This window comes from Pongo abelii, chromosome 9 (genome assembly GCF_028885655.2).
Source record: "Pongo abelii isolate AG06213 chromosome 9, NHGRI_mPonAbe1-v2.0_pri, whole genome shotgun sequence".
Classification (NCBI taxonomy): domain Eukaryota; kingdom Metazoa; phylum Chordata; class Mammalia; order Primates; family Hominidae; genus Pongo; species Pongo abelii.
The window spans coordinates 128,162,323-128,189,576 of NC_071994.2; the positions used below are offsets into that span (position 1 = coordinate 128,162,323).

General features: G+C 37.5%; 1 protein-coding gene across 21 annotated transcripts in view; it reads left to right on the forward strand.

Moving 5' to 3' along the window:
• The first annotated feature begins 649 nt into the window (after positions 1 to 649).
• CCDC15 (coiled-coil domain containing 15) overlaps positions 650 to 27,254 on the forward strand; it is an 89,675-nt gene continuing 63,070 nt past the window's right edge. For 5 of the 21 annotated variants that reach the window (XM_054525344.2, XM_054525345.2, XM_054525346.2 and 2 more), the window contains exons 1-5: positions 961 to 1,491; positions 5,724 to 5,873; positions 6,427 to 6,615; positions 21,590 to 21,703; positions 23,972 to 24,094. In XM_054525344.2, coding sequence (XP_054381319.1) covers positions 1,261 to 1,491; positions 5,724 to 5,873; positions 6,427 to 6,615; positions 21,590 to 21,703; positions 23,972 to 24,094 — 807 coding nt within the window. In that variant the 5' untranslated portion in view covers positions 961 to 1,260. The other 16 variants (XM_054525336.2, XM_009247207.4, XM_063728253.1 and 13 more) reach the window with 9 other exon arrangements.

Sequence of the window (27,254 nt, forward strand, 5' to 3'; positions counted from 1 at the left end):
CATCCCCACCCTGCCCACCACACTCCCTATCCGCTTTCTTTGCATTTACTCCACATCACACACATTTACTTACTCATTGTTTATTCGCTTATTTCCCCTCACTCTATTGTGAATTTCCTGAGCAGGGATATTTGTTTCGTTCATAGCTATGTATCTCTGGTGCTTGGAACAGTACTGGTTTATAAAAAGCTCGTAGTAATGTATGTTAATCGAATGAATAAATTATCCTACAGAGATAATTGAGTGTCTCTGGATTACAGCAAAGCTTGCAGTAGAGAGGGAGACCACTCAACAGACCGTGATGTCCAAATATAATAACATGTATGAAACAGCACTGTAAAATTAGCTGCACAAAGGATCCGAAAAATTTGTTAGCTTAGTTTGTTTCTCCAGGAAGCCGTGCCAGGCTCGCCTCCCTCTTTCATTCTTTTCCCGTGGTTTCCTCTACTGGGACTCCTGACCCTCCCAGTCGCCAGATCACAGGCCCAACGCATCCCTTTCCGGAGGGATTTAGGAAGTCTCGGCGTTGGTCCAGGAACTACAGTCCCACAGCGCGTCACATGGCGCATTACCCAGCGACTGCGCTTACCCACACGTCCCAGTCCCCTCAGCCGGACAGGAACAGGAAATGACGATACCTCTGACGCTCAAAACTCCGCCTCTCACGCCTTCCCAGCTCCGGGAGGGGACGCGGGCTCCGGAAAGGGCGGGCATAAGGCTACGGAGGGGCGGGACGGAGCATCCCACCGCAAAGTGGCGGTTTACTTGAGGCGGTTACCTTAGTACTCCGAGTAGACTGAGCCTGTGGCGAGCTGCGGGCAGATTCCCGGCCAGTGCCATCTCAGCCGGAGCGGGCCTCGGGGTCTCAGAAGCAGGCTTTTATCTGGCCCGAGGCTCCCAGCCGTTCAGCGATACCGATACCGATTACTGGGACTCTCGGCTGCAGACACAGGTCCCCGCCCCTCCCTCTTTCCCTGGGTTGCAGCTGTCATTCCTCCCTTCCCGCCTCGCTGCGCCCACAGCTGGGGACAGTCTTCGTTCTCTCATTCCCATCCTTTCTCTTCCCTCTCATCGCCATTTCTTCTAGAAGGCAACTTAAAAACCTTTCCTTGCCTCTTTATTTCTTCCCATTTCTCTTCCCTTCTTTTTTTCCTTTTTCTCCAGAATCCTTGTGTTTCCACTTCATGCCAGGCTCCTGCCTCCAGGGCTTCTCTCCTTTTCACCGGCCTGTGGCTTGTGTGTTAGGAGGTTGAACTTTTAATGCAGTCATTTGAAGATTTTAAGCTTTTTCTTTCTCCTAACCAGGAGTCACAGATGCTGGGAAGTATGGCCCGAAAGAAACCTCGAAATACCTCAAGGTTGCCCCTGGCTTTAAACCCCGTGAAGAGCAAGGACGTGTTGGCAGTGCTGGCTGAGAGGAACCAGGCTATAGTACCAGTTGGGGCATGGGTGGAACCTGCCTCACCAGGTAGTTCGGAAATCCCAGCATATGTGAGTGTCAGTTTGATCCAAATATGGTGGGGTTCCCCACCACCCTTTTTATTAGCCTTCTCTAATCCTGGGTGCTTAAAGATGAACAGTCCGAGGATGCTGTTTCTATTCTGCCGTAAATAGTTTATGCTCTTGCATTAGGATTATAGAACAAACAAGTATTTGCCAAAACTTGATTGCAGCTTTAGTTGGCATAATCAAATATTTATTACTCACCTACTATAATATATAGAGCATAATCTACATGGAACAGGTTATATAGATATATATCTGTATATCGGTTTACTTCAGACTCTTGATTGCTTGCTATGCCCAAGACATAGGCACTATCTACATCTTCCAGACACTGCAACTTAGTATGGATTATAGTTGGCATACTTTAAGTAACATTAATTGGTTGCTTAAGGTTTATGATAAATTTTGTAATGAGGATTCAGGCAAAATGGAGTAATAGAACAAAGGAGAAAGAGATGAACTCTGGTAATCTGAGAAAGTCTAACTAGAAATTCCATGGTTTCTGATAGTCTTTCACCAAACTGTGCCCCTTAGCTATTTGTTCAAATTTAACTTGGCACTTACCACATTGTGTTATAGTAGATTGTTTATATATCTTTTCCTGATGCAGTGTGAGTTCCTTGAGCGTAGAGAACAAATGTCATTTATCATCACATTCCCACTTTTATCTTAAATACTGCCTAATCAATATAGACACTCATGAAATATTTATGAAAGGCACAGAATGTCTTCTGTATGTGTAGACAAGGTGCTGAACATGGATGAAAAAAGGATGAGATATTTTCCCTCAGTGTACTTGATCTCAGAAGAGAAATGAGACATGTTTAAATGTTAAAGTAATGCAATATACTATATTCATTCATTTTATTTATGTTTGCACATATGTATGTATATTCATTGATTTATTCCTACCCTGCCTATTTCCAAAAAGGATTTTAAGAGTCTAGGTGGTATATTTATCTAAGTTCTAAGAGTATAATGCTCAATCAAGAAGCTATGATGTTGGGTTGATGTGACCCAGGAAAGTGTAATGAAGAATTTGATCAGAGAAGGAAAGGGAATGATTCTTCTATTAAGAAGAATGAGGAGAGTAAGAAGTAAGCAAGGTTCAGGATTCTAAGGGTAGATTAGATCGATTGGAGTGGAAAGTTTAGTAGGAGAATGGTCGCTGACAGGATTATGGAAAATAGGGATGGTAGAGTACCATAGGAGATTTTGGAGAAGGGATTGACTTTGTTTAATATTTACAGGTGAATGTCATGATCAACCAGTGTTTTCATTAGATGAATTGCTTCAAAGGTTTTGAAGGATAGGGAGTGATTGGATCCTGGGGATAAATTAGAATATAATTATAATAATTTAAGCATGGAGTATAGCATTAAAACTTTGTTAGTGGTAAGAAATAGAGAAGAACAGCCTTGAAAAAGGATGGTTGAAGTGCTTGAGCCCATGAGTTTTAGGCTGCAGTGAATTATGATCATACTACTGCACTCTAGCCTGGGCAACAGAGTGAGACCCCATCTCTGGAAAAAAAAAAAAAGGAGTGGAATGAGAAGGGATGAATGCAGGAAACACCCCACAAGACTTGGTAAGATTTGGTATAAAGATATTTTGGTATTTAAGTTGTTGACACCTCTTTTTAATTGCTCAAATTACATCTGTATAATATCAGTAGGGTCAACATGCCTAAAATTTGACACCATCAAACTTTTTCTATGTTAAGAAGTATTGAATATTGTATTCACACACATTAACTCAAAATATTAAAGTCTTGGAACATGGATAAACATATCTCCTTTTCCTGATTTAAAAATTTCTGATCAGTTCCAGCCAAAGAGAGTTTGATCAAGCATCTAATAGAACTCCTTATAGCTTTAGCATATCTATTCTGGGTATCCACCCTTATTAATGGATATAGCTCTGTCAGCTCAAAATAAATGCTGAATAGTTACTTCTAAAGCTTGGCCTTTAGATCATGTCTGTTCTAAAGGGGAACTTCTACTTATTTTTCTCCCCAAAATTTCAGGGGACCATCAGGATTCCCAAAAATGTCATAGCTTTAGACTACCTCCCCCCGATAATTATTAATAAATTAGCATCAAAAGACACTGCTGTTCTATCATCATATATGGGATTGCATTATTTTATAATTTGTTCTGGTTACCTTTTGCTGTGTAACCAACCACCCCAGAACTTAGTGGTATAAAGCAAATAATACTATGCATCAGGAATTTGAGCAGGGTACAGTGGTAATGGCTTGTCTCTGCCCCATAGTGTCTGGGGCCTCAGCTGGGGCTCAAATAACTGGACATGTCTAAGACACCTTGACTATTTTCTGGCTATTGGCTGGAGCTAGAAAATAGTCAGGTTCTAGAAAATAGTCAGGTTCTCCCAGTAATTTGGCACCTGCTGGGCTGTAATGTCCAAGATGGCTTTCTTATTCACGTATCTGACACTTGGGCTAGGATGACTAGAATGTCTGGGTGCTGGTTAGATATGTTTCTCTTTTCACATGGCTTCTCTATTTGACTAACTTGGGCTTCCTCACAGCATGGTAATCTCAAGGTAGTCTGAATTTTTATATGGTGCTGACTTCCTTCAGAATGAGCACTCTAAGAACAGAGGTGGAAGTTTATGACCTGGCTTGTAATCTTGTGGAGTAAAAGAGGAGCAGAGAAAATGGACGTAAAAGAAAGAGGCTGAATGGCTTAAACTTGTCTGGGGCTTGAGTTAAGCTGGGTCAGTTGTTCAGGCTTCATTACGTATATATCTCTCCTTTGGAATTATTTTACCTAATTGTTCTTTGACACTTGTACACTCCACTAGAATAGTTTATGGGATAGACATCTTGGAAATTTTAACTTAAATTGAAATTTGAATGCATTTGATTTTGAGAATTTAATGACAGCCTGTAAAATGATCTGAGGCACCCTTCAGAATTAGAAGTCGGAATCACTGAGTTAGAAGGAATAGGTAGGAGATATGATGATGATTTTATTTAATTTGAAAATTCCTAGTGAAAGAGAGACATAGTCAAGAGAAAAGCAGTGTAGAGAGGAACATAATTGTTGGAGTCAGAAACTTCTAGTTCTGCTACTAGTTAGCTATATTAAAATTACTTAATCTTTCTGAACTCCAGTTTCCTCATCTGTAACATAAGGGATAAGAATACCTACTACCAAAGGTGGTTTTGAGGATAGAGTGCTACAATGTAGTTAAAATACTTGTCACCTAATAGATCCATAATAATGATAAGTGCTGTTATGATGATGACTATGATTATTATTCAAAGCACTTAGAGGAGATAAATGCAGATCAAGAACTCAAATGGGATAAAGTGTTCCAGATTGTTCAGAACAAGCTTGTCCAACATGTGGCCAATGGGCCACATGTGGCCCAGGATGGCTTTGAATGTGGCCCAACGTAAATTAATAAATTTTCTTAATTAGCACTATGAGTTTTTTTGTGATTTTTTTTTTTTTCTCATCAGCTACTAGTGTTAATGTATTTTATGTGACAGTTCTTCCAACATGGCCCAGGAAAGCCAAAAGATTGGACACCGCTGGTTTAGAATATGTTTTGGAATTGAGCAATTATATAAATATATATTGACTACCCTTATAGTGAAGGCTCTGTACTAGATGCTGTAGGGGAAATAAAGGAGAATTGAATACATATCCTGCCCTTAAAGGGTTCATAATCTAGTAGGGGAGTCAAGAAGTACTATACTCAGTTAACATTGGTGAAATGAGAGGTGTTATAACATAAGAGGGCTTAGAGGAAGAGAGTGTTGTGGAAGGTACTGGGGAGTGTGTATTAAAATGGTTGTGAAAACTGAGTAGGCCTTTACTAGGTAGAGATGAAAGGAAGGGCGTGCCAGGTTAAAAATGGAGCATAATGCCAAATATGAAGACATTTTAACAATAGGACATATTTGGTGGGTGGTATGTCTTGACTATTTACTCCATTTTAGAAAATGTGTAACATATGTTAGATTTTATTTGGTTCATTAAGATTTAATGAAGACATCGTTAGTTCTAGTTCAATAAAAAATTTAAGATTTGATTTGATACTCATACATTCCATTTTTTTTTTGTACAGAATGGAATTATTTTTTTCAGGATTGTATCCTTATCCTGACTGCTCTGTGTTTAAAACAGCCCTAATGGACAAAACTGCTAACATTTAAGTTCATTTTATATCTTTCATCTTTAAAGACATCAGCATATTTAATTGAAGAAGAACTAAAGGAACAGCTAAGAAAAAAACAAGAGGCTTTGAAACATTTTCAGAAACAAGTTAAATACCGAGTAAATCAACAAATTAGGTTGAGAAAAAAGCAGCAGCTTCAGAAGTCCTATGAAAGAGTAAGTTCAAAAGTGAGACTGAGTAAAGATTGAATGGAAAATATGTATGTTATGAGATAAGCTATTAGGCAGTAACAGAATTGCTTTCCTTTGATTACATGCCTAATATAATCTAATTAACTAGTGAGGACAGTAGGTTTTTTTTTTGTAGAGAAACCATGTTTTATTCCTGTGTTCTGACTCAATTTTTTGCTTTTACCAAGTAGTTAAAAGCAATGTCAGAATTTTGGGTTCAGACTTGAGTTTGAATTTTGGCTTTGCCACTTACTAGCTATTGACTTTTGGCTAATTACTTAACTTCACTGATTGTAGTTTCTTCATCCATAAAATAAGGATATGATACTTCTCTCATAGGATTGTGTGAGAGTTAGATGAGATAACCTAAATTATTAGCACATGGGAGGTGCCTGGTAAATGTTAGTTTCTCTGCCAGCTAAAGCCTCTCCCCTGCCCCCCACCCCAATTTAAAATCTTCTGAACTGCTTTAGATGCATTATTTGATTGCTCTGGATTGGGGTAGAATGTTACTATCCCCCTTTCTTCCTTCGTGTAGGCACAAAAAGAAGGCTCTATAGCCATGCAGTCTTCAGCAGCACACTTAACTTCCAAAAGGACAAGTGTTTTTCCAAACAATTTGAATGTTGCTATTGGAAGTTCTAGGTTACCTCCTTCCCTGATGCCTGGGGATGGAATAGAGGATGAAGAGAATCAGAACGAATTATTCCAACAACAAGCCCGGGCTGTAAGTACCTGTTCATTTTATTTTATGTCTATGATGTTTTCCCCATCCCCTAAACTATAAATATGACATCTATGGTATGAGGTAGGGATTAAGAGTTATCACACTCAGCTTCACTTTTGATAATCATCTCTTTTTTTTTTTTAGCTTTGTAAAGTGGGGAATAGTGGGATAATGCTTTTTAAAAATTTTAAATTTAAATTTATTTGTGTTTGGTAAGACACTCTAAAATTATCTAAAGAAAAGTGCCAAAGTGCTAGAATTCAAAACTTATTAGAAAGCACTTTAGGTGAAGAACATGGATTTTCCAAGTTATATTGAAATTATATTCTAGGCAAGCTACTATTAGTTTGTAGTATACAGAGAGAAATAATTCTTACCTTCGTTGCAAAGAAGTTCAGTATACATAGGTGGCATTTCATTTATTATGTATCTTTGTCTCATTTTTCTTATTTTTGTTTTTTAATCTGATTATCACAATAAGTGAATCTATAGTTGTAGGTTAAAGAATAATACATAGTAAATTCGTAACATATCCAGAGTTTTTGGAAAAATGTAATTTTTATTTAATGACTCATTTTATATACCTAATATTTAAAAATTAACCACTGTGAGTAGATTTCATCCATTCAAATTGCTTGACTCTGTCCATTTAGCCCCCACCTTAGTATACCTGAGCTTTTGTCCAGTTGATACAGTCTTCAACTCTGCTTCAGTAATTGTTCTTCATCTTATTTAAAATGTATTCCTAGAAATAATGAGAGGAAGAGAGAAAATATGGAAAATTATGAGTATGTGAAAATAAAAGCTGTATTACTGCTTAACATACTTGGTCATAATTTAATTGTGCTATTAGTATAAATAAGAAAAGCTTTAGAAGCACACATTATCATGTTGAACTACTATTAAAATTTTTTTCTTTGTCCACAACTATTTGACTCTTTCTTGTCATTGTTCAGTTTGTAATAATCATTTTTAGTTGTTTAGCAAATATTTATTGAGCCAGGCAATGCATAAAGTACAAGGAATAGAACATTGACTTAAGACAGACACAGTCCTTGCTTTCGTGGTGTTTGTAGCTATTAGTCCCACTGTAGTGAGGATTTTACTTCATCTGTATAATACATAAATAGAACTCATCAGTCAGCAGTATTTGCATATGCTGTTTGTTATGGGTTGTAGCGATACTAAGGAAATGTGAAATAGGACCCTCCATGAGTTTATATTTTCAGGTAGAAATACAAAACTAACAGACCACTCATTGTATCAGATAATAATATAGAGAAATTTTCTGTGTTTTGCAATAAAGTTGTGCTATGGGAGTTCAGAAATTTTTCTGAATTCATGGGACAGACAGAATTGAACTACACATTTTGAATTGGTAAATTCAAGAGAATTTGTTTTTCTTAGAGACGGAGTCTCACTCTGTTGCCCATGCTGGAGTGCAGTGGTGCAGTCCTGGCTCACTGCAACCTCCTCCTCCTGAGTTCAAGAGAATCTCCTGATTCTCCTGCCTCGGCCTCCTGAGTAGCTGGGGTAGGTGCCTGCCACCATGCCTGGCTAATTTTTGTATTTTTAGTAGAGATGAGGTTTCACCACGTTGGCCAGGCTGATATCAAATTCCTGAGCTCAAGGGATCCGCCTGCTTTGGCCTCCCAAAGTGCTGGGATTACAGGTGTGAGCCACCACACCTGGCCAAGATAATTTTTTCTTAAAAACCAACCAAACAAACAAAAATCCTAGAATCTGCAATGAGCCAGGTGTATTTGGGAATAAATAATAGAACCTTTCTAATTGATAGTTTATAATGGAGAATAACCAAAAATGGGGTTGGATAGGGAGGAGGAAATCAGGTTATGAAAAACCTTAAATATCACAAGATTTTTTAAAGTTTTTATAATACCCCCGCAGTAGTTCAGGACATGAACTACTGAAGAATGCTCAGTGACTTAACCATTTTGAGGCTTTAAACTTTGTCCATATGACTCCATGACAATAGATGCTTTCTGATCTTACCACTTCTGTTGCAGTTTTTATCCATTAGATGTCACCATGAAACTAGACAATGAGACAGTTCAGGCACGAACTCCCTTTGTTTACCTAGAACTGGTTGGGTAAATGGTACACATAATTTACTTTCTGAATGTTAGTACACGTCTCAGTTTTCTTGTGTTGGTGTTATAGAAACGTGATCTTGGAGTTGGAAGAGTTTTAAACGTTCATCTGACATGTTGAAACATTTATACATGAAAGTATTTGATGTCTGGAATATACTTAAATGATAAAAGAATGAGGTAAAGTAGGGAGTTACGGATGAACAAGATTGGCTAGGAGTTGATAACGCTAAAGTGAGGTATCCATATCTGTCCATGGTGGTTCATTATAGTGTTCTGATTACTTCTGTATATGTTTGAAGTTTTCCATAGGTTTGAATTTATTTATATTTTTAATTAAATGTTAAAAAAATATTATCTGGTCCTATCTTTCTCTGTCCAAGGAATTCAGTTTTTTTTTTTTTTTTGATTATACTTTAAATTCTAGGGTACATGTGCACAACGTGCAGGTTTGTTACATATGTATACATGTACTATGTTGGTGTGCTGCACCCATTAACTCGTCATTTACATTAGGTATTTCTCCTAATGCTATCCCTCCCCCCTTCCCACCACGCCACGACAGGCCCTGGTGTGTGATGTTCCCAACCCTGTGTCCAAGTGTTCTCATTGTTCAATTCCCACCTATGAGTGAGAACATGCGGTGTTTGGTTTTCTGTCCTTGAGATAGTTTGCTTAGAATTATGGTTTCCAACTTCATCCATGTCCCTACAAAGGACATGAGCTCATCCTTTTTTATGGCTGCATAGTATTCCATGGTGTATATGTGCCACATTTTCTTAATCCAGTCTATCACTGATAGACATTTGGGTTGGTTCCAAGTCTTTGCTATTGTGAATAGTGCTGCAGTAAACACACGTGTGCATGTGTCTTTATAGTAGCATGATTTATAATCCTTTGGGTATATACCAAGTAATGAGATGGCTGGGTCAAATGGTATTTCTAGTTCTAGATCCTTGAGGAATCGCCACACTGTCTTCCACAATGGTTGAACTAATTTACAGTCCCACCAACAGTGTAAAAGTGTTCCTATTTCTCCACATCCTCTCTAGCACCTGTTGTTTCCTGACTTTTTAATGATTGCCATTCTAACTGGTGTGAGATGGTATCTCATTGTGGTTTTGATTTACATTTCTCTGATGGCCAGTGGTGATGAGCATTTTTTCATGTGTCTTTTGGCTGCATAAATGTCTTCTTTTGAGAAGTGTCTGTTCATATCCTTCGCCCACTTTTTGATGGGATTGTTTGATTTTTTCTTGTAAATTTGTTTAAGTTCTTTGTAGATTCTGGATATTACCCCTTTGTCAAATGTGTAGATTGCAAAAATTTTCTCCCATTCTGTAGGTTGCCTGTTCACTCTGATGGTAGTTTCTTTTGCTGTGCAGAAGCTCTTTAGTTTAATTAGATCCCATTTGTCAATTTTGGCTTTTGTTACCATTGCTTTTGGTGTTTTAGTCATGAAGTCCTTGCCCATGCCTATGTCCTGAATGGTATTGCCTAGGTTTTCTTTTAGAGTTTTTATAGTTTTAGGTCTAACATGTAAGTGTTTAATCCATCTTGAATTAATTTTTGTATAAGGTGTAAGGAAGGGATCCAGTTTCAGCTTTCTACATATGGCTAGCCAGTTTTCCCAGCAGCATTTATTAAATAGGGAATCCTTTCCCCATTTCTTGTTTTTGTCAGATTTGTCAAAGATCAGATGGTTGTAGATGTGTGGTGTTATTTCTGAGGGCTCTGTTCTGTTCCATTGGTCTATATATCTGTTTTAGTACCAGTACCATGCTGTTTTGGTTACTGTAACCTTGTAGTATAGTTTGAAGTCAGGTAGGGTGATGCCTCCAACTTTGTTCTTTTTGTTTAGGATTGTCGTGGCAATGCGGGCTCTTTTTTGGTTCCATATGAACTTTAAAGTAGTTTTTTCCAATTCTGTGAAGAAAGTCAGTGGTAGCTTGATGGGGATAGCACTCAATCTATAAATTACCTTGGGCAGTATGGCCATTTTCACGATATTGATTCTTCCTACCCATGAGCATGGAATGTTCTTCCATTTGTTTGTGTCCTCTTTTATTTAGTTGAGCTGGGGTTTGTAGTTCTCTTTGAAGAGGTCCTTCACATCCCTTCATGTAAGTTGGATTCCTAGGTATTTTATTCTCTTTGAAGCAATTGTGAATGGGAGTTCACTCATGATTTGGCTGTTTGTCTGTTATTGGTGTGTGGGAATGCTTGTGATTTTTGCACATTGATTTTGTATCCTGAGACTTTGCTGAAGTTGCTTATGAGCTTAGGAGATTTTGGGCTGAGTCGATGGGGTTTTCTAAATATACAATCATGTCATTTGCAAACAGGGACAATTTGACTTCCTCTTTTCCTAATTGAATACCATTTATTTCTTTCTCTTGCCTGATTCCCTTGGCCAGAACTTCCAACACTATGTTGAATAGGAGTGGTGAGAGAGGGCATTGCTGTCCTTGTGCCAGTTTTGAAAGGGAATGCTTCCAGTTTTTGCCCATTCAGTATGATATTGGCTGTGGGTTTGTCATAAATAGCTCTTATTATTTTGAGATACGTTCCATCAGTACCTAGTTTATTGAGAGTTTTTAGCATGAAGCGCTGTTGAATTTTGTCAAAGGCCTTTTCTGCATCTATTGAGATAATCATGTGGTTTTTGTCGTTGGTTCTGTTTATGTGATGGAGTACGTTTATTGATTTGCATATGTTGAACCAGGCTTGCATCCCAGGGATGAAGCCAACTTGATCTTGGTGGATAAGCTTTTTGATGTGCTGCTAGATTCAATTTGCCAGTATTTTATTGAGGATTTTTGCATCGATGTTCGTCAGGGATATTGATCTAAAATTCTCTTTTTTTGTTGTGTCTCTGCCCGGCTTTGGTATCAGGATGATGCTGGCCTCATAAAATGAGTTAGGGATGATTCCCTCTTTTTCTATTGATTGGAATAGTTTCAGAAGGAATGGTACCAGCTCCTCTTTGTACCTCTGGTAGAATTCGGCTGTTAATCCATCTGGTCTTGGACTTTTTTTTGGTTGGTAGGCTATTAATTATTGCCTCAATTTCAGAGCCTGTTATTGGTCTATTCAAGGATTCAACTTCTTCCTGGTTTAGTCTTGGGAGGGTGTATGTGTGGAGGAATTTATCCATTTCTTCTAGATTTTCTAGTTTATTTGCGTAGAGGTGTTTGTAGTATTCTCTGATGGTAGTTTTCATTTCTGTGGGATCGGTGGTGATATCCCCTTTATCATTTTTTATTATGTCTATTTGATTCTTCTCTCTTCTTTATTAGTCTTGCTAGTGGTCTATCAATTTTGTTGATCTTTTCAAAAAACGAGCTCCTGGATTCATTGATTCTTTGAAGGGTTTTTTGTGTCTCTGTCTCCTTGGTTCTGCTCTGATCTTAGTTATTTCTTGCCTTCTGCTAGCTTTTGAATTTGTTTTCTCTTGCTTCTCTAATTCTTTTAATTGTGATGTTAGGGTGATGATTTTAGATCTTTCCTGCTTTTTCTTGTGGGCATTTAGTGCTATAAATTTCCCTCTACACACTGCTTTAAATGTGTCCCAGAGATTCTGGTATGTTGTGTCTCTGTTCTCATTGGTTTCAAAAAATATCTTTATTTCTGCCTTCATTTCGTTATTTACCCAGTAGTCATTCAGGAGCAGGTTGTTCAGTTTCCATATAGTTGTGCGGTTTTGAGTGAGTTTCTTAATCCTGAGTTCTAGTTTCATTGCACTGTCATCTGAGAGACAGTCTGTTGTGATTTCTGTTCTTTTACATTTGCTGAGGAGTGCTTTACTTCCAACTATGTGGTAAATTTTGGAATAAGTGCGATGTGGTGCTGACAAGAATGTATATTCTGTTGATTTGGGGTGGAGAGTTCTGTAGATGTCTATTAGGTCCACCTGGTGCAGAGTTGAGTTCAAGTCCTGTATATGCTTGTTAACCTTCTGTCTCGTTGATCTGTCTAATATTGACAGTGCGGTGTTAAAGTCTCCCATTATTATTGTGTGGGAGTCTAAGTCTCTTTGTAGGTCTCTAAGGACTTGCTTTATGAATCTGGGTGCTCCTGTATTGGGTGTATATACATTTAGGATAGTTAGCTCTTCTTGTTGAATTGATCCTTTTACCATTATGTAATGGCCTTGTCTCTTGATCTTTATTGGTTTAAAGTCTGTTTTATCAGAGACTAGGATTGCAACCCCTGCTTTTTTTTGTTTGTTTGTTTTCCATTTGCTTGGTAGATCTTCCTCCATCCCTTTATTTTGAGCCTATATGTGCCTCTGCACGTGTGATGGGTCTCCTGAATATAGCACACTGATGGGTCTTGACTCTTTATTCAATTTGCCAGTCTGTGTCTTTTAATTGGGGCATTTAGCCCATTTACATTTAAGGTTAATATTGTTATGTGTGAATTTGATCCTGTCATTATGATGTTAGCTGGTTATTTTTCCCATTAGTTGATGCAGTTTCTTCCTAGCATCGATGGTCTTTACAATTTGGCATGTTTTTGCAGTGGCTGGTACTGGTTGTTCCTTTCAATGTTTAGTGCTTCCTTCAGGAGCTCTTGTAAGGCAGGCCTAGTGGTGAGAAAATCTCTCAGCATTTGCTTGTCTGTAAAGGATTTTGTTTCTTCACTTTTGAAGCTTAGTTTGGCTGGATATGAAATTCTGGATTGAAAATTCTTTTCTATAAGAATGTTGAATATTGGCCCCCACTCTCTTCTGGCTTGTAGAGTTTCTGCCAAGAGATCCACTGTTAGTCTGATGGGCTTCCCTTAGTGGGTAACCCGACTTTCTCTGGCTGACCTTAACATTTTTTCCTTCATTTCAACCTTGGTGAATCTGACAATTATGTGTTTTGCGGTTGCTCTTCTCGAGGAGTATCTTTGTGGTGTTCTCTGTATTTCCTGAATTTGAATGTTGGCCTGCCTTGCTAGGTTGGGGAAGTTCTCCTGGATAATATCCTGATGAGTGTTTTCCAACTTGGTTCCATTCTCGCTGTCACTTTCGGGTACACCAATCAAACATAGATTTGGTCTTTTCACATAGTCCCATATTTCTTGCAGGCTTTGTTCATTTCTTTTTATTCTTTTTTCTCTAACCTTCTCACTTCATTTCATTAATTTGATCTTCAGTCACTGATACCCTTTCTTCCACTTGATCGAATCGGCTACTGAAGCTTGTGCATTCGTCACGTAGTTCTCGTGCCATGGTTTTCAGCTCCATCAGGTCATTTAAGGTCTTCTCTACACTGTTTATACTAGTTAGCCATTCGTCTAATCTTTTTTCAAGGGTTTTAGCTTCCTTGCGATGGGTTCAAACATCCTCCTTTAGCTCGGAGAAGTTTGTCATTACCAACCTTCTGAAGCCTACTTCTGTCAACTAGTCAAAGTCATTCTCCATCCAGCTTTGTTCTGTTGCTGGTGAGGAGCTGTGATCCTTTGGAGGAGAAGAGGTGCTCTGGTTTTTAGAATTTTCGGCTTTTCTCCTCTGGTTTCTCCCCATCTTTATGGTTTTGTCTACCTTTGGTCTTTGATGATGGTGACCTACAGATGGGGTTTTGGTGTGGATGCCCTTTTTGTTGATGTTGATGCTATTCCTTTCTGTTTGTTAGTTTTCTTTCTAACAGTTAGGTCCCTCAGCTGCAGGTCTGTTGGAGTTTGCTGGAGGTCCACTCCAGATCCTGTTTGCCTGGGTATCACCAGTGGAGGCTGCAGAACAGCAAATATTGCAGAACAGCAAATATTGCTGCCTGATCCTTCCTCTGGAAGCTTCGTCTCAGAGGGCACCTGGCTGTGTGAGGTGTCAGTCGGTCCCTACTGGGAGGTGTCTCCCAGTTAGGCTACATGGGGTTCAGGGACCCACTTGAGGAGGCAGTATGTCCGTTCTCAGAGCTCAAACTCCATGCTGGGAGAACCACTGCTCTCTTCAGAGCTGTCAGACAGGGATGTTTAAGTCTGCAGAAGTTTCTGCTGCCTTTTGTTCAGCTATGCCCTGGCCTCAGAGGTGGAGTCTACAGAGGCAGGCAGGCCTCGTTGAGCTGCAGTGGGCTCCACCCAGTTCGAGCTTCCTAGACACTTTGTTTACCTACTGAAGCCTCAGGAATGGCGGACGCCCCTCCTCCAGCCAGGCTGCCGCCTCGCAGTTTAATCTCGGACTGATGCGCTAGCAGTGAGCAAGGCTCCGTAAGTGTGGGACCTGCCAAGCCAGGCGCGGGGTATAATCTCCTGGTGTGCCATTTGTTAAGACTGTTGGAAAAGCACAGTATTAGGGCGGAGTGTCCCGATTTTCCAGGTACCATCTGTCATGGCTTCCCTTGGCTAGGAAAGGGAAATCCCCCGACCGCTTGCACTTCCTGGGTGAGGCGATGCCCCACCCTGCTTCGGTTCACCCTCCGTGGGCTGCACCCACTGTCCAGCCAGTCCCAAGGAGATGACAGTTACCTCAGTGGGAAATGCAGAAATCACTTGTCTTCTGCGTCGATCATGCTGGGAGCTGCAGACCGGAGCTGTTCCTATTCAGCCATCTTGGAATGGACCGCCCAGTTCTTTTTATATTATCTCTATATATGGCCATCTAATTCCTGCCACAACACCTCCACTGTTGGACAACTCATTACTTTTTCAGACTGATCATTTTATTTTTAGAAGACCTGAAATTATTACAACTGTTTTTCAACATGTTGAGTCAAAAATCTTCCTCCCTATAACTTTTCTCCATTGGTCTTAATTTTGCCCTCTCAGGTAATAAAAAATAAGATAGCATCTGAGAGCACTTCAAGTATTTGATTATAGTTATCATTTTTCTTTTTTGGGTTTCTATATTCCTAATGCCGTGTTGATTTCTTCTGAATACTATTTAGTTTTTCAATATTCTTCTGAAATAGGACCTCAAAAACAACACAATACTGTATTTCAAATATGATTTGGCCACTATTGCTCTTAATCCGCACCCCCCACCTCACCCTCTACTTGATAATACTTAGTATTACCTACTTGTTCAAAGGTCAGTTAAGATTAGTTGCCTAAAGTTAGGAACTAGAATTGTAGACTGGAAGAAATTTCAAGTGGTTTTATAATATATAGAACCAGTATTTTGTTTTCATTAGGACTGATACTTATCTTTAGGGATTCAGTTTCTGTGATGTCCCTTGACAGCAGCATTTTGGTGAGGAATTGAAGAACAACTGATCATTGTTTTAGTCTTACCTTATAATAACTTTTTATTGATCTGTCCCTATTCAGTTTGCTACTGTTTTCTAGCATGGTTTATTCCAGCTTTTTGTTTCTCACTGAATCTTTTACTATCTTATTTCTATTTTTATTCTCTCTACAGTGCTAGTTTTCCAGCTTTTTAAAACCATGGAAATAATTACTTTTTGTAGTAAAGCTTTAAGTAATGTGAAATAGCCTGCTAAATTCTTGTAATCTACCATTGAAAAAACTAGTATTTCAGTCAGGCACTTTTGGCTGCAAGAACTCAGGCTAACCCAAACAAGGGGAAAATTTATTTTAAGAATACACATGGGTTAATAAGGGAAGAATCAGAATCTCACACAAATCCAAACTCCCTTGAGGAATGCAACTGGAGAGTTTTTCTGGATGTGAGTTTTTCTGGATGTGAGCTCCAGTGACCCCAAGAGCGTGAGATATTTGATCTTCACACTAATATTTAATCAGTAGCTTGATTGATTCAGTTCTTCTCATAGGGTGACTAGCCTTCCCTATTGGTCTAAGATTGAGGGGTTTCCAGGACATGGGACTTTCATTGCTAAAACTGAGACAGTTCTAGGTCAACTAGTATAGTTGGTCACCTTGTTTCTACATGTATGCTTCCCTCTTATTTTCTCATTTCTCTGCCACTAACTGGTATTGTCATCTCTTCATCACAGCTTCATAACTTTGGTATACTTGAGGACCCGTTAGCCTCTTTTTTCCAGTTTAGGACCTTTTATGTTCAGGTCCTCTCTCTAACTTTTCTCTGGATATTTCCTAGTTTATTATCTGAGGTAAGGAATATTTATTGGCCCAGCTTGCCTTTTTGCATTACGTCTACATTACATTACTGGCCATCTTATAGATTGATAGCAATTGTGACAAAAGAAAGATAATGCAACTTGCTGCATTGCATTGGGATTCATGGGCTATAAAAAGTGGCTCATGTGAGTTCAACTTTTAATGTATGGTAGTTTCTGGCCACTGAAAAGTCTAACACATTTAAAAATCAGTATGATATCATTTGCAAATAAACTACATTATACTTGAATAGAATTCAACTTTGATTAGATTTTTATGGCCTTAACAATACACTTTACATTGGTATTAGTCCTCCATGACAATAAAGTAGGTAAAATTCTATAAATATTAGATCTCATCTATACTCTTTTCCCATGACCTACGTAGTATTACTAATTGTTCATTTGTACAGTTACATGTAAATTCTGTCTTATTCTTGATTGGCTAAAAAATTACATAAACAAGTTAAAAAGAACTGAAGAAAATATGAACAGTGTCCTAGTTAGATATCTATATTTCTCAAATTTTATCCTTCATATTTGCTTGATGCTTTAAATTTTACTATCTAATCATAGTTTGCTTTAGATTTTAAGATTTAAATCTCAAAATTTATTTGTATATTACAATTTTTGTTTTGTTACAAAGAAGTGCTCTTGCTAACTGTTGAAGTTATGTTTCTGTGTGCAAAATAGACATTTTTTTTGGTGTGCAGAAGACATTGCATCAAGGCCTATTTTTATTTGACATACTACTACACAACCCTTGCTCCAGTCAGCTAAGGCTAGGGAGGAAGTTGCCTAAGGCTGCCCCTTTAATAGGGCTTGTAGGCCTGGCAGTATTCCTTAGAAGGCACTGTGATTTGGTTGTCTGGTATACCTGGGATATAGTCTCTAGGGGTCAGTGCAAGCAAAGTTTTGTTGGCAATGGTTTGTTAGTTAGGAAAACTAACAAACAGAAAGGAATGGCATCGACATCAACAAAAAGGACATCCACACCAAAACCCCATCTGTAGGTCACCATCATCAAAGACCAAAGGTAGATAAAACCACAAAGATGTAGAGAAACCAGAGCAGAAAAGCTGAAAATTCTAAAAACCAGGGCACCTCTTCTGCTCCAAAGGATCACAGCTCCTCACCAGCAACAGAACAAAGCTGGACGGAGAATGACTTTGACGAGTTGACAGAAGTAGGCTTCAGAAGGTCGGTAATAACAAACTGCCCCAAGCTAAAATTTAGGTCCATGTTCTGTAGGATATTCCTGAGGTTTGATATATGTATATATGTATTTATATATGCAATATGAGAACCAAAAGTGCATTTGTATGTTTATGTTGTTCATGAGAGGAAGCTTTTTGAGGGATATTGTCTGGGATTTTTTTTTCTCATTTTTTACACTGAGTTTTATTGAAAGTATATATGTACATAGTTTGAACAAGTAAAATAAATAGTTGCGTGCATTGTTGTTAAAAAGGATAAGTACTTTGCACATTTCCTCATCTTCCTCAGAAGCAACTATTTGAATTCTTTTAGTTTTGTCTTTTGGTGTTAATATTCATATTTCTGAGCAACATGCTAGTAATACTCCTTCTTAATTAAAAAAAAATTAGGCTTTTTTTTATTGATTTACCACTAGGAAGGATGAGGATTTATTCCTCTTTCTCTCCCCTGCTGCCACTACACATGCACTCTTTGCACTCCCGTCCTCTCTTTATAGTTATATTGTAATTTTGCTTAGATCTATATTAGACATTTATGTTGTTATGACTATATAAACATTAATCACAGCTGATCTATGAGTAAACTATGATTATGTTTCCGTCTATGTATGGCTTTTTCTTTTATCTGGAGTTATATTGATTTTTCATTTGCTAGGTTTTCTATTTATCTAATTATTTATCTAATTATGAGTAATTCATCTTCATCAGGGAATCTAAGCCTTAGTCAGAGATTTAATTGTAGTCTTTGTTAATAACAGTTAACTACGAAAGAATCAATAGTGTGCCTAAGGTTCTAGATAGAAAAGAGTTTTGGTCAAATTTTATGTTTTGAGTATTTACACACATACAACACATGCACATATGCATATGTACATTTAAACATATATATGTAATTATACATACAAATGTATATATATACCACAAGCATTCACACAATTACACATATATATGTAATGACCAACATCATCTTGCAGAGAAATGTGCTAATCTACTTGTTTATTTTAATTATTGCATAATTTAATTTATAATATCCCCCTTGGTTCTATATTTTTGTTAAATTGCTTGTTAACATTAACTGTAGTCTTTGTATTAGTTTCTGGTGGCTGCTGTAACACATTACCTCAAAGTTAATGACTTAAAAAATTACAGAAATTTATTATCTCTCAGTTCTGGAGGCCAGAAGTCCAGAATCCACTTCACTAAACCAAAATGAAGGTGTCATCAGGGCTGTGCTCCATCCTCAGGTTCTAGGGCAAAGTTTGTTTCTTGACATTTCCAGCTTTTGGTGTCTGCTGGCATTCCTTTTCTTGTGGCTGCATCACATCAATTTCTGCATGCCATTTTCACATCACCTTCTTTTCTGTATGTTGAATCTTCCTCTACCTCTCTCGTAAGGACACTTTTGATGGCATTTAGGACCCATATGGATAATCTAGGATTATCTTCTCAATGTCCTTAAGATCTCAAGATCCTTAACTTAATCACATTTACAAAGGCCCTTTTTTCTTATAAAGTAATATTTACAGGTTCTAGGGATTAACACGTGGTATCTTTGGGTGGCCATTATTCACCCTATGACAGTCCTCAAAGCATGTCGTTGCAAAAGCCTTTCCAAGAATGAGGCTTGGTGAAGGGTTATGGTAACTACAGAGAAACAGAAGAAAAATAATGTGTATTCTAGCTTTTGGACCAGTTGAAATATCCTGCTTAAGGGCCTATAATCAATGTGACTCTAATAGAGGTTTGGACTTGATGGGAAATGAAAATTCTGAATCCCTATTTCAAATTTGTTATAATGGGGATCCTTAGTCACGTGGTGCAGGGGAATAACACCTACCTTAAGTGTCAATGAATAAAAGCAGGCATAGTCATGGGGCTGTTTTTTTTTTTTTTATAATTTCAACTGCACATATCTCTTTTTGCATAGTGAACAGCTCTATCTTGATTCCCTTTGGCCACGCCGCAGCTGACCACATCTAGAAGTCTTCCGCTTGGCAAAACAAAGAGTAGTATGTTTCAGTCTGATTTCTCTGGATAGAGTTATAGACATCTAAAAACAAGCTTAAATAGAGGTGATGTGCTGTAAAAAAATCTGGGCTGGTAGAGTAGAGTGTTTTCATCCTTAGGTAATTATTAGTAAAAGCCATAAAGTTTATTTTATTTTTTTTAAGACAGAGTCTTGCTCTGTCGTCCAGGTTAGAGTGCGGTGGTGCAATCTTGGCTCACTGCAGCCTTGAACTCCAGGCTCAAGCAATCCTTCCACCTCTCCTACCTCAGCCTCTCGGACTACAGGCATGTGCCACCACAGCAAATTTTTTTTGTATTTTCTGTAGAGAAGTCATAGCCATCATTTCTCTTCAAGGGATAATTGATATTATTAAACTTCCAATGAATGGATTAGTAGCGGTCTTGGCTTTACCATAATTTTACTGACTAGTACGAGATATACTTTTCCTCCATGTGATACAGTGCTTATCTTTATTTTTTAATTTTAATTTTTATTTATTTATTTATTTAGATGGAGTTTCTCTCTGTCGCCCAGGCTGGAGTGCAGTGGCGCTATCTTGTCTCACTGCAGCCTCTGCCTCCTGGGTTCAAGCAGTTCTCCCGCCTCAGGCTCCTGAGTAGCTGGGATTACAGGTGTGCACCGCCATGCCAGGCTAATTTTTGTATTTTTAGTAGAGATGGGGTTTCACCACATTGGTCAGGCTACTCTCGGTCTCGAACTCCTGACCTCAGGTGATCCGCCTGCCCTGGCCTCCCAAAGTGCTGGGATTACAGGCGTGAGCCACCACCGCTGGCCTACAGTGCTTATCTTAAAAATGATATATGTTTTATTTCTTTGTTTCCCTAATGAGATATTCTTTGCAAATTTGTGAGATATAAAATAGGCTGTGCTTCTCTGAAAAAGAAATCAAAATAGCCACATACGGAAATTTCTAGAGATAAGGAATGAACACGAAATCAACATTTAATATTAGTAGTCATTTATTAGGTGTTACTTAAAGTAGTTGAAACAAATTGGTTCTTTTGAAATGTTTGAATTTGTGTTCTAAGTTAATTTAGGAAGGCTTCTTGGAGGAAGAGGAAGGGAGATTCAAGAAAAGACTTTAAGTAGCTATAGTCTTCAAATGTTGAGGGTGGAGAAGGGAGTCATGTAAATTGGGGATAAAAGGGCTTTAAGGAAACTAGGAATAGAGTCCTAGCAAGCAGTGATGAAAACAATTAAGGATATATGGAGCACTTGAAGAAATAACTCCTTATTGACAAAGGTGGATAGAAGGTAAGGAATGTGTCTGGTCAGTGATCTCCAAGTGTGTTGATTCAGACTTTAGGTTCTCATATTTTTGTGTACATGCTTTATATAAAGTATACATTATTTCTTAAAAAACAGTTTGAGTAACCGCCCTTAAACCAAGATACGAAGTACAATCTCTAGAATAATGACAATAATGTTGTACCACGCTATCAGCAGATCAAAGTCTCCTTTGCAAGTAATCCTGTTGTCTTAGATCTGGCATTTTTTAATAATAGGGACCTGTTTTCCTGTTGGAACACTTAGTGCATTTGGTATTAAAACTTATCCTGCTTTTCTTTGCTTTTTTCCCCCTTTCCCTGGCAGCTTAGTGAAACCATGAAACAGGCACGTCACCGGCTAGCATCCTTTAAAACTGTGATTAAAGAAAAGGGATCAGTGTTTCCAGATGATGGAAGAGAAAGCTTTCTTACACCAGAGGTAAATTAATTTCTAATACATGATTTTAAAAAATACAGGTAAAAAATACAGATAAAGATTTACTTATATCTCAGCATAATTCAGAACTGTAAAATAATTGGAAATAGCCTTAAATACCCAATAGTAGGGGATGCTTGAGTAAATTGTGACATATCCATATGCAGCCATTCTAAAAAATATTTTCAAAGAATATCTGAAGATAAGGGAAAGTGTCTATGATATAAATTTAAGAAAAAAGTTGGATATGAAATTAAGTATGATATGATCTTAATTAAAATATATGTATATGTATTCAACAAATACTTATGGAATGTCTGTGATTGCCAGCATTGTTCTAGAAATAGGACTTATAGTGGTGAAAAGACAGACAAAGATCCCTCAAGGAGCTTCTGTGCTGGTAGGGAAGCATATAATAAACAAGCAAATAAATATAGAATATAATTTCAAGTGATAAGTGCTATGAAGAGAAATACAGCAAAATAGAAAGATGGAAAGAGTTCCATGTGCATAGACAAAAGCCTAGGTACAAATGGCACAAGAGGCTAATACTGATTATTTCTGGGTAGTAGTATTACAGATGATTTTCTTCTGTTTTTTATTTTTAAAAATTGTCATAAAGTATGTCACTTTCTAATCAGGAAAAAATTGATACTATTAATTTTTAAAAACAAAAATTCTTTTGATTCAAAACTTAAGTGAGAGTGTGGAGCTAGGCTTAGGAGGATATGTAAGTCTACACTTATAAAATGACATTGTTTTGGTGCCTCAGAATTCACAAATTTGGATCCTAAATTTATGTGTTTTCCTGTGTGTACTTAATTTTTGCATTAATGTTTTATAGGCAGCATCTAGTAAAATAGACCATTAATTTATTTTTTAATAAATTATGTTTTTTTGCCAATAAATATGTTATTTTTTTTGCCATCATCAACTGCCTCATTTAGTTCTTTCCCAGTTTTACTTCCTAATTAGTATACTCTTATATTTTCCTGGGATATACATATAATATATAAAATATATAAATATATAGATATATGATTTTGTATTTTTTCCATATCTTGACACAACCATCAAAAATGTTTGTCTCATATATGTTGGCAATTGATTGAATACTAAACTGTAATGTTTTTCTCTTTAATTACGACTAAGAAATTTATACTTAAATTTAAAAAACAAGTGGGCGTGGATATGTGTCCACGTATGGCAACACATCCCACATGCATTTATGTGGTTGTCTTTTTCTAGCATTGCCTCGTGGCTCCTCAGAGTTTCTTTTGTACCTAAATTATTTTCAGATGTTGGTTTCTTGACAGTTTTTATACCTATCATGGTTTGGTAGTACTATAGTTTGGCCCATTAGACTGACTCCAGGGTACTGTTAGATGAGGTGATTAGACACTTTCTACTAAATCAGAAAAAAACACAAACAGTTATCAGATCTTAGAGATGGATATTTATATTGCTTGGAACATGCTCAGACCTTTCAACTGGTGTTTTTCCAGAAAGTGTACTATTCACAGTTCTGATTGAAATAATTATCCAGTAGACGGGAGGATTAAGTCTGAGATAACGTCTTTGTGTAAACCAGTTTTTTACGTCAGAGGTGCCATTTAAGTGTAATTCATTATTGTTATGGTGATAATGATGAATTCAGGCTACCTACTTGCTTCCAAAGAATGCATATATGTTTTTCAGGTAAAAATATGAAAAACAAATCTACTCACTACAATTGGGAATGATCTAAGACATTGGTGAAATTTTTCTTATTACTTGTATCAAGCTTTCCCTCAAATCTCAACAATTTTCTACCCTGTTAGTTGTGTTAAGTGGGAATTTGCAAGTCAGAAAGAACAATCTATGATTGAGTTGAACCCTGGTTTTATTTCATTATTAGTCTTTAGTGACATTAGAATCTGTCTGGTTGTTATTGATCCAGATTTAGAGATACAAGTGGAACACATACTTGCTTGTACTCTGGTAGGTTGCCAAGACTAAAATCATGAGTCTTCTGAAATTGTTACTGGCTAGAATAGGTGCAAGTTGTCATTTATAAAGTTAATATATTCTCCTGTTTTATTCCATATGGTTTTATATGTGAGTGCTTTGTTTGTACATATGAAGTAGAACTCATGTTTTTTCCCTTTATTGTGTATTAGACTACCAAAACCTACTAAGATAATTTTAGATCTTTCACAGAAACTCAAGTTAGTCTCATGACTATGTTGCTTCCTCTAGACCTATTTATATTTGTAGTAATTTTTTTTTCAGGAAGTGCTTTCCAGGAAACCAGCATCTGCTGGGACAAATACAGGAATAAGAACAGAGTTGCCCATTAAGGTCCATCAAGGTCTTTTAGCTGCTGTACCTTACCAGAATTATATGGAAAATCAGGTAGGGAAATATAAAAAGTAGAGGGGAAAGACATTGGCTTATTAGAAGTATCCACAGCTAACTAAGGATGGGATAAAGGGTTACGATATCCAGTATTTTTTTAACAGACTTTATTGAGATATAATTCATATACCATACAATTCACCCATTTAAAGTGTACAATTCATTGGTTTTTAGTGCATACAGTTTGCACAGGGTTGTGCAACTGTTACCACAATCTAATTTAGAGCATTTTATTTTTAATTTTTTAATTAATTTTTTAAAATAATTTTTATTTTAGGTTCAAGGATACATGTGTAGATTTGTCATATGGGTAAATTGCATGTTGCAGGGGTTTGGTGTACAGATTACTTTGTCACGTGACATTACCTAATAGGTAGTTTTCCCACCCTCACCCTCCTTTCACCCTCCACCCTCAAGTAGGCCCTGGTGTCTGTTGTTTCCTTCTTTGTGTTCATATGTACTGAATGTTTAGCTCCCGCTTGTAAGTTAGAACATGTGGTATTTGGTGTTCTGTTCATGAATTAGTTTGCTTAGGATAATGGCCTCTAGTTTCATACATGTTGATGCAAAGGACATGATCTCATTCGTTTTTATGGCTGCATAGTATTCCATGGTGTCTTTATCCAGTCTGCTGTTGATGGGCATTTAGGTTGATTCTGTGTCTTTGCTATTGTTAATAGTGCTGTGACGAAAATATGTGTGCATGTATCTTTAAGGCAGAGCAATTTATATTCCTCTGGGTATATACCAGATAATGGAATTGCTGGGTTGAATGGTAATTCTGTTTTAAGTTCTTTGAAAAATCACCAAACTGCTTTCCACAATGGCGGAACTAGTTTACATTCCCCTTAGTGGTGTATAAGCATTCCTTTTTGTCCACAGCCGTGCCAGCATCTGTAATCTTTTGGCTTTTTCTGACTGGTGTGAGATGGTATCTTGTGGTTTTGATTTGCATTTCTCTAATGAGTGGTGATGAGTGTTTTTTCACATGCCATGTGTATGTCTTCTTTTGAAGTGTCTGTTAATATCCTTTGCCCTCTTTTATGGAGTTGTTTTTTGCTTGTAAATTTGTTTAATTCCTTGTAGATTCTGGATATCAGACCTTTCTTTGATGCATATTTTCTCCCATTCTGTAGGTTGTGTGTTTACTCTGTTGATGGTTGCTTTTGCTGTGCATAAGTTCTTCAGTTTAATTAGATCCCATTTGCCATTTTTTTGTTGTTGCAGTTGCTTTTGGCATCTTCATCATGAAATCTTTGCCTCTTTCTATGTCCAGATTGATATTTCCTATGTTATCTTCTAGTGTTTTTTCTGCTTTTAGGTTTTACATGTAAGTCTTTAATTCATCTTGAGTTGATTTTTATATATGGCATAAGGAATGAGTCCAGTTTCAATCTTCTGCATATAGCTAGCCAAATATATCCCAGCACCACTGAATTGGGAGTCCTTTCCCCATTGCTTGTTTTTGTCAGTTTTGTTGATGATCAGATTGTTGTAGGTGTGCAGCATTATTTTTGGGCTCTCTATCTGTTCCATTGGTCCATGTATCTGTTTTTGTACTGATAACCATGTTTTGGTTACTGTAGCCTTGTGCAGTTTGAAGTAGGGTAATGTGATTCCTCCAGCTTTGTTCTTTTTCTTAGAATTGCCTTGGCTATTCAGGCTCTTTTTTGTTTTCATATGAATTTTTAAATAGTTTCTATGAAGAATGTCATTGGTAGTTTGATAGGAATAGCACTGAATCTGTACACTGCCTTGGGCAGTATGGCCATTTTAACAATATTGATTCTTTTTATCCATGAGCATGGAATGTTTTTCCATTTGTTTGTGTCATCTCTGATTTCTTTGAGCATTGTTTTTTAATTCTTATTGTAGAGGTCTTTCACCTCCTTAGTTAGCTGTATTCGTAGGTATTTTATTCTTTTGTGGCTATTGTGAATAGAATTGCATACGTGATTTGGCTCTTAGCTTGGATATTGTTGGTGTATAGGAATGCTACTGATTTTGTATCCTGAAACTTTGCTGAAGTTGTTTATCAGATCATGGAGCTTTGGGCAGAGACTATGGGGATTTCTAGGTATAGAATCATATCTCCTGCAAATAGGGATAGTTTGATTTCCTCTCTTCCTACTTGGATGTCATTTTTTTTCTTTCTCTTGCCTGATTGCTCTGGCTAGGACTTCTAGTACTATGTTGAATAGGAATGGTGAGAGAGGACATCTTTGTCTTTTTCTGGTTTTCTTTTTTTTTAATTATTATTATACTTTAAGTTTTAGGGTGCATGTGCACAATGTGCAGGTTAGTTACATATGTATACATGTGCCATGCTGGTGTGCTGCACCCACTAACTCATCATCTAGCATTAAGTATATCTCCCAATGCTATCCCTCCCCCCTCCCCCCACCCCACAACAGTCCCCAGAGTGTGATGTTCCCCTTCCTGTGTCCATGTGTTCTCATTGTTCAATTCCCACCTATGAGTGAGAATATGCGGTGTTTGGTTTTTTGTTCTTGCGATAGTTTACTGAGAACGATGATTTCCAATTTCATCCATGTCCCTACAAAGGACATGAACTCATCATTTTTTATGGCTGCATAGTATTCCATGGTGTATATGTGCCACATTTTCTTAATCCAGTCTATCGTTGTTGGACATTTGGGTTGGTTCCAAGTCTTTGCTATTGTGAATAATGCCGCAATAAACATACATGTGCATGTGTCTTTACAGCAGCATGATTTATAGTCCTTTGGGTATATACCCAGTAATGGGATGGCTGGGTCAAATGGTATTTCTAGTTCTAGATCCCTGAGGAATCACCACACTGACTTCCACAATGGTTGAACTAGTTTACAGTCCCACCAACAGTGTAAAAGTGTTCCTATTTCTCCACATCCTCTCCAGCATCTCATGCCATTCTAACTGGTGTGAGATGGTATCTCATTGTGGTTTTGATTTGCATTTCTCTGATGGCCAGTGATGGTGAGCATTTTTTCATGTGTTTTTTGGCTGCATAAATGTCTTCTTTTGAGAAGTGTCTGTTCATATCCTTTGCCCACTTTTTGATGGGGCTGTTTGTTTTTTTCTTGTAAATTTGTTGGAGTTCATTGTAGATTCTGGATATTAGCCCTTTGTCAGATGAGTAGGTTGCGAAAATTTT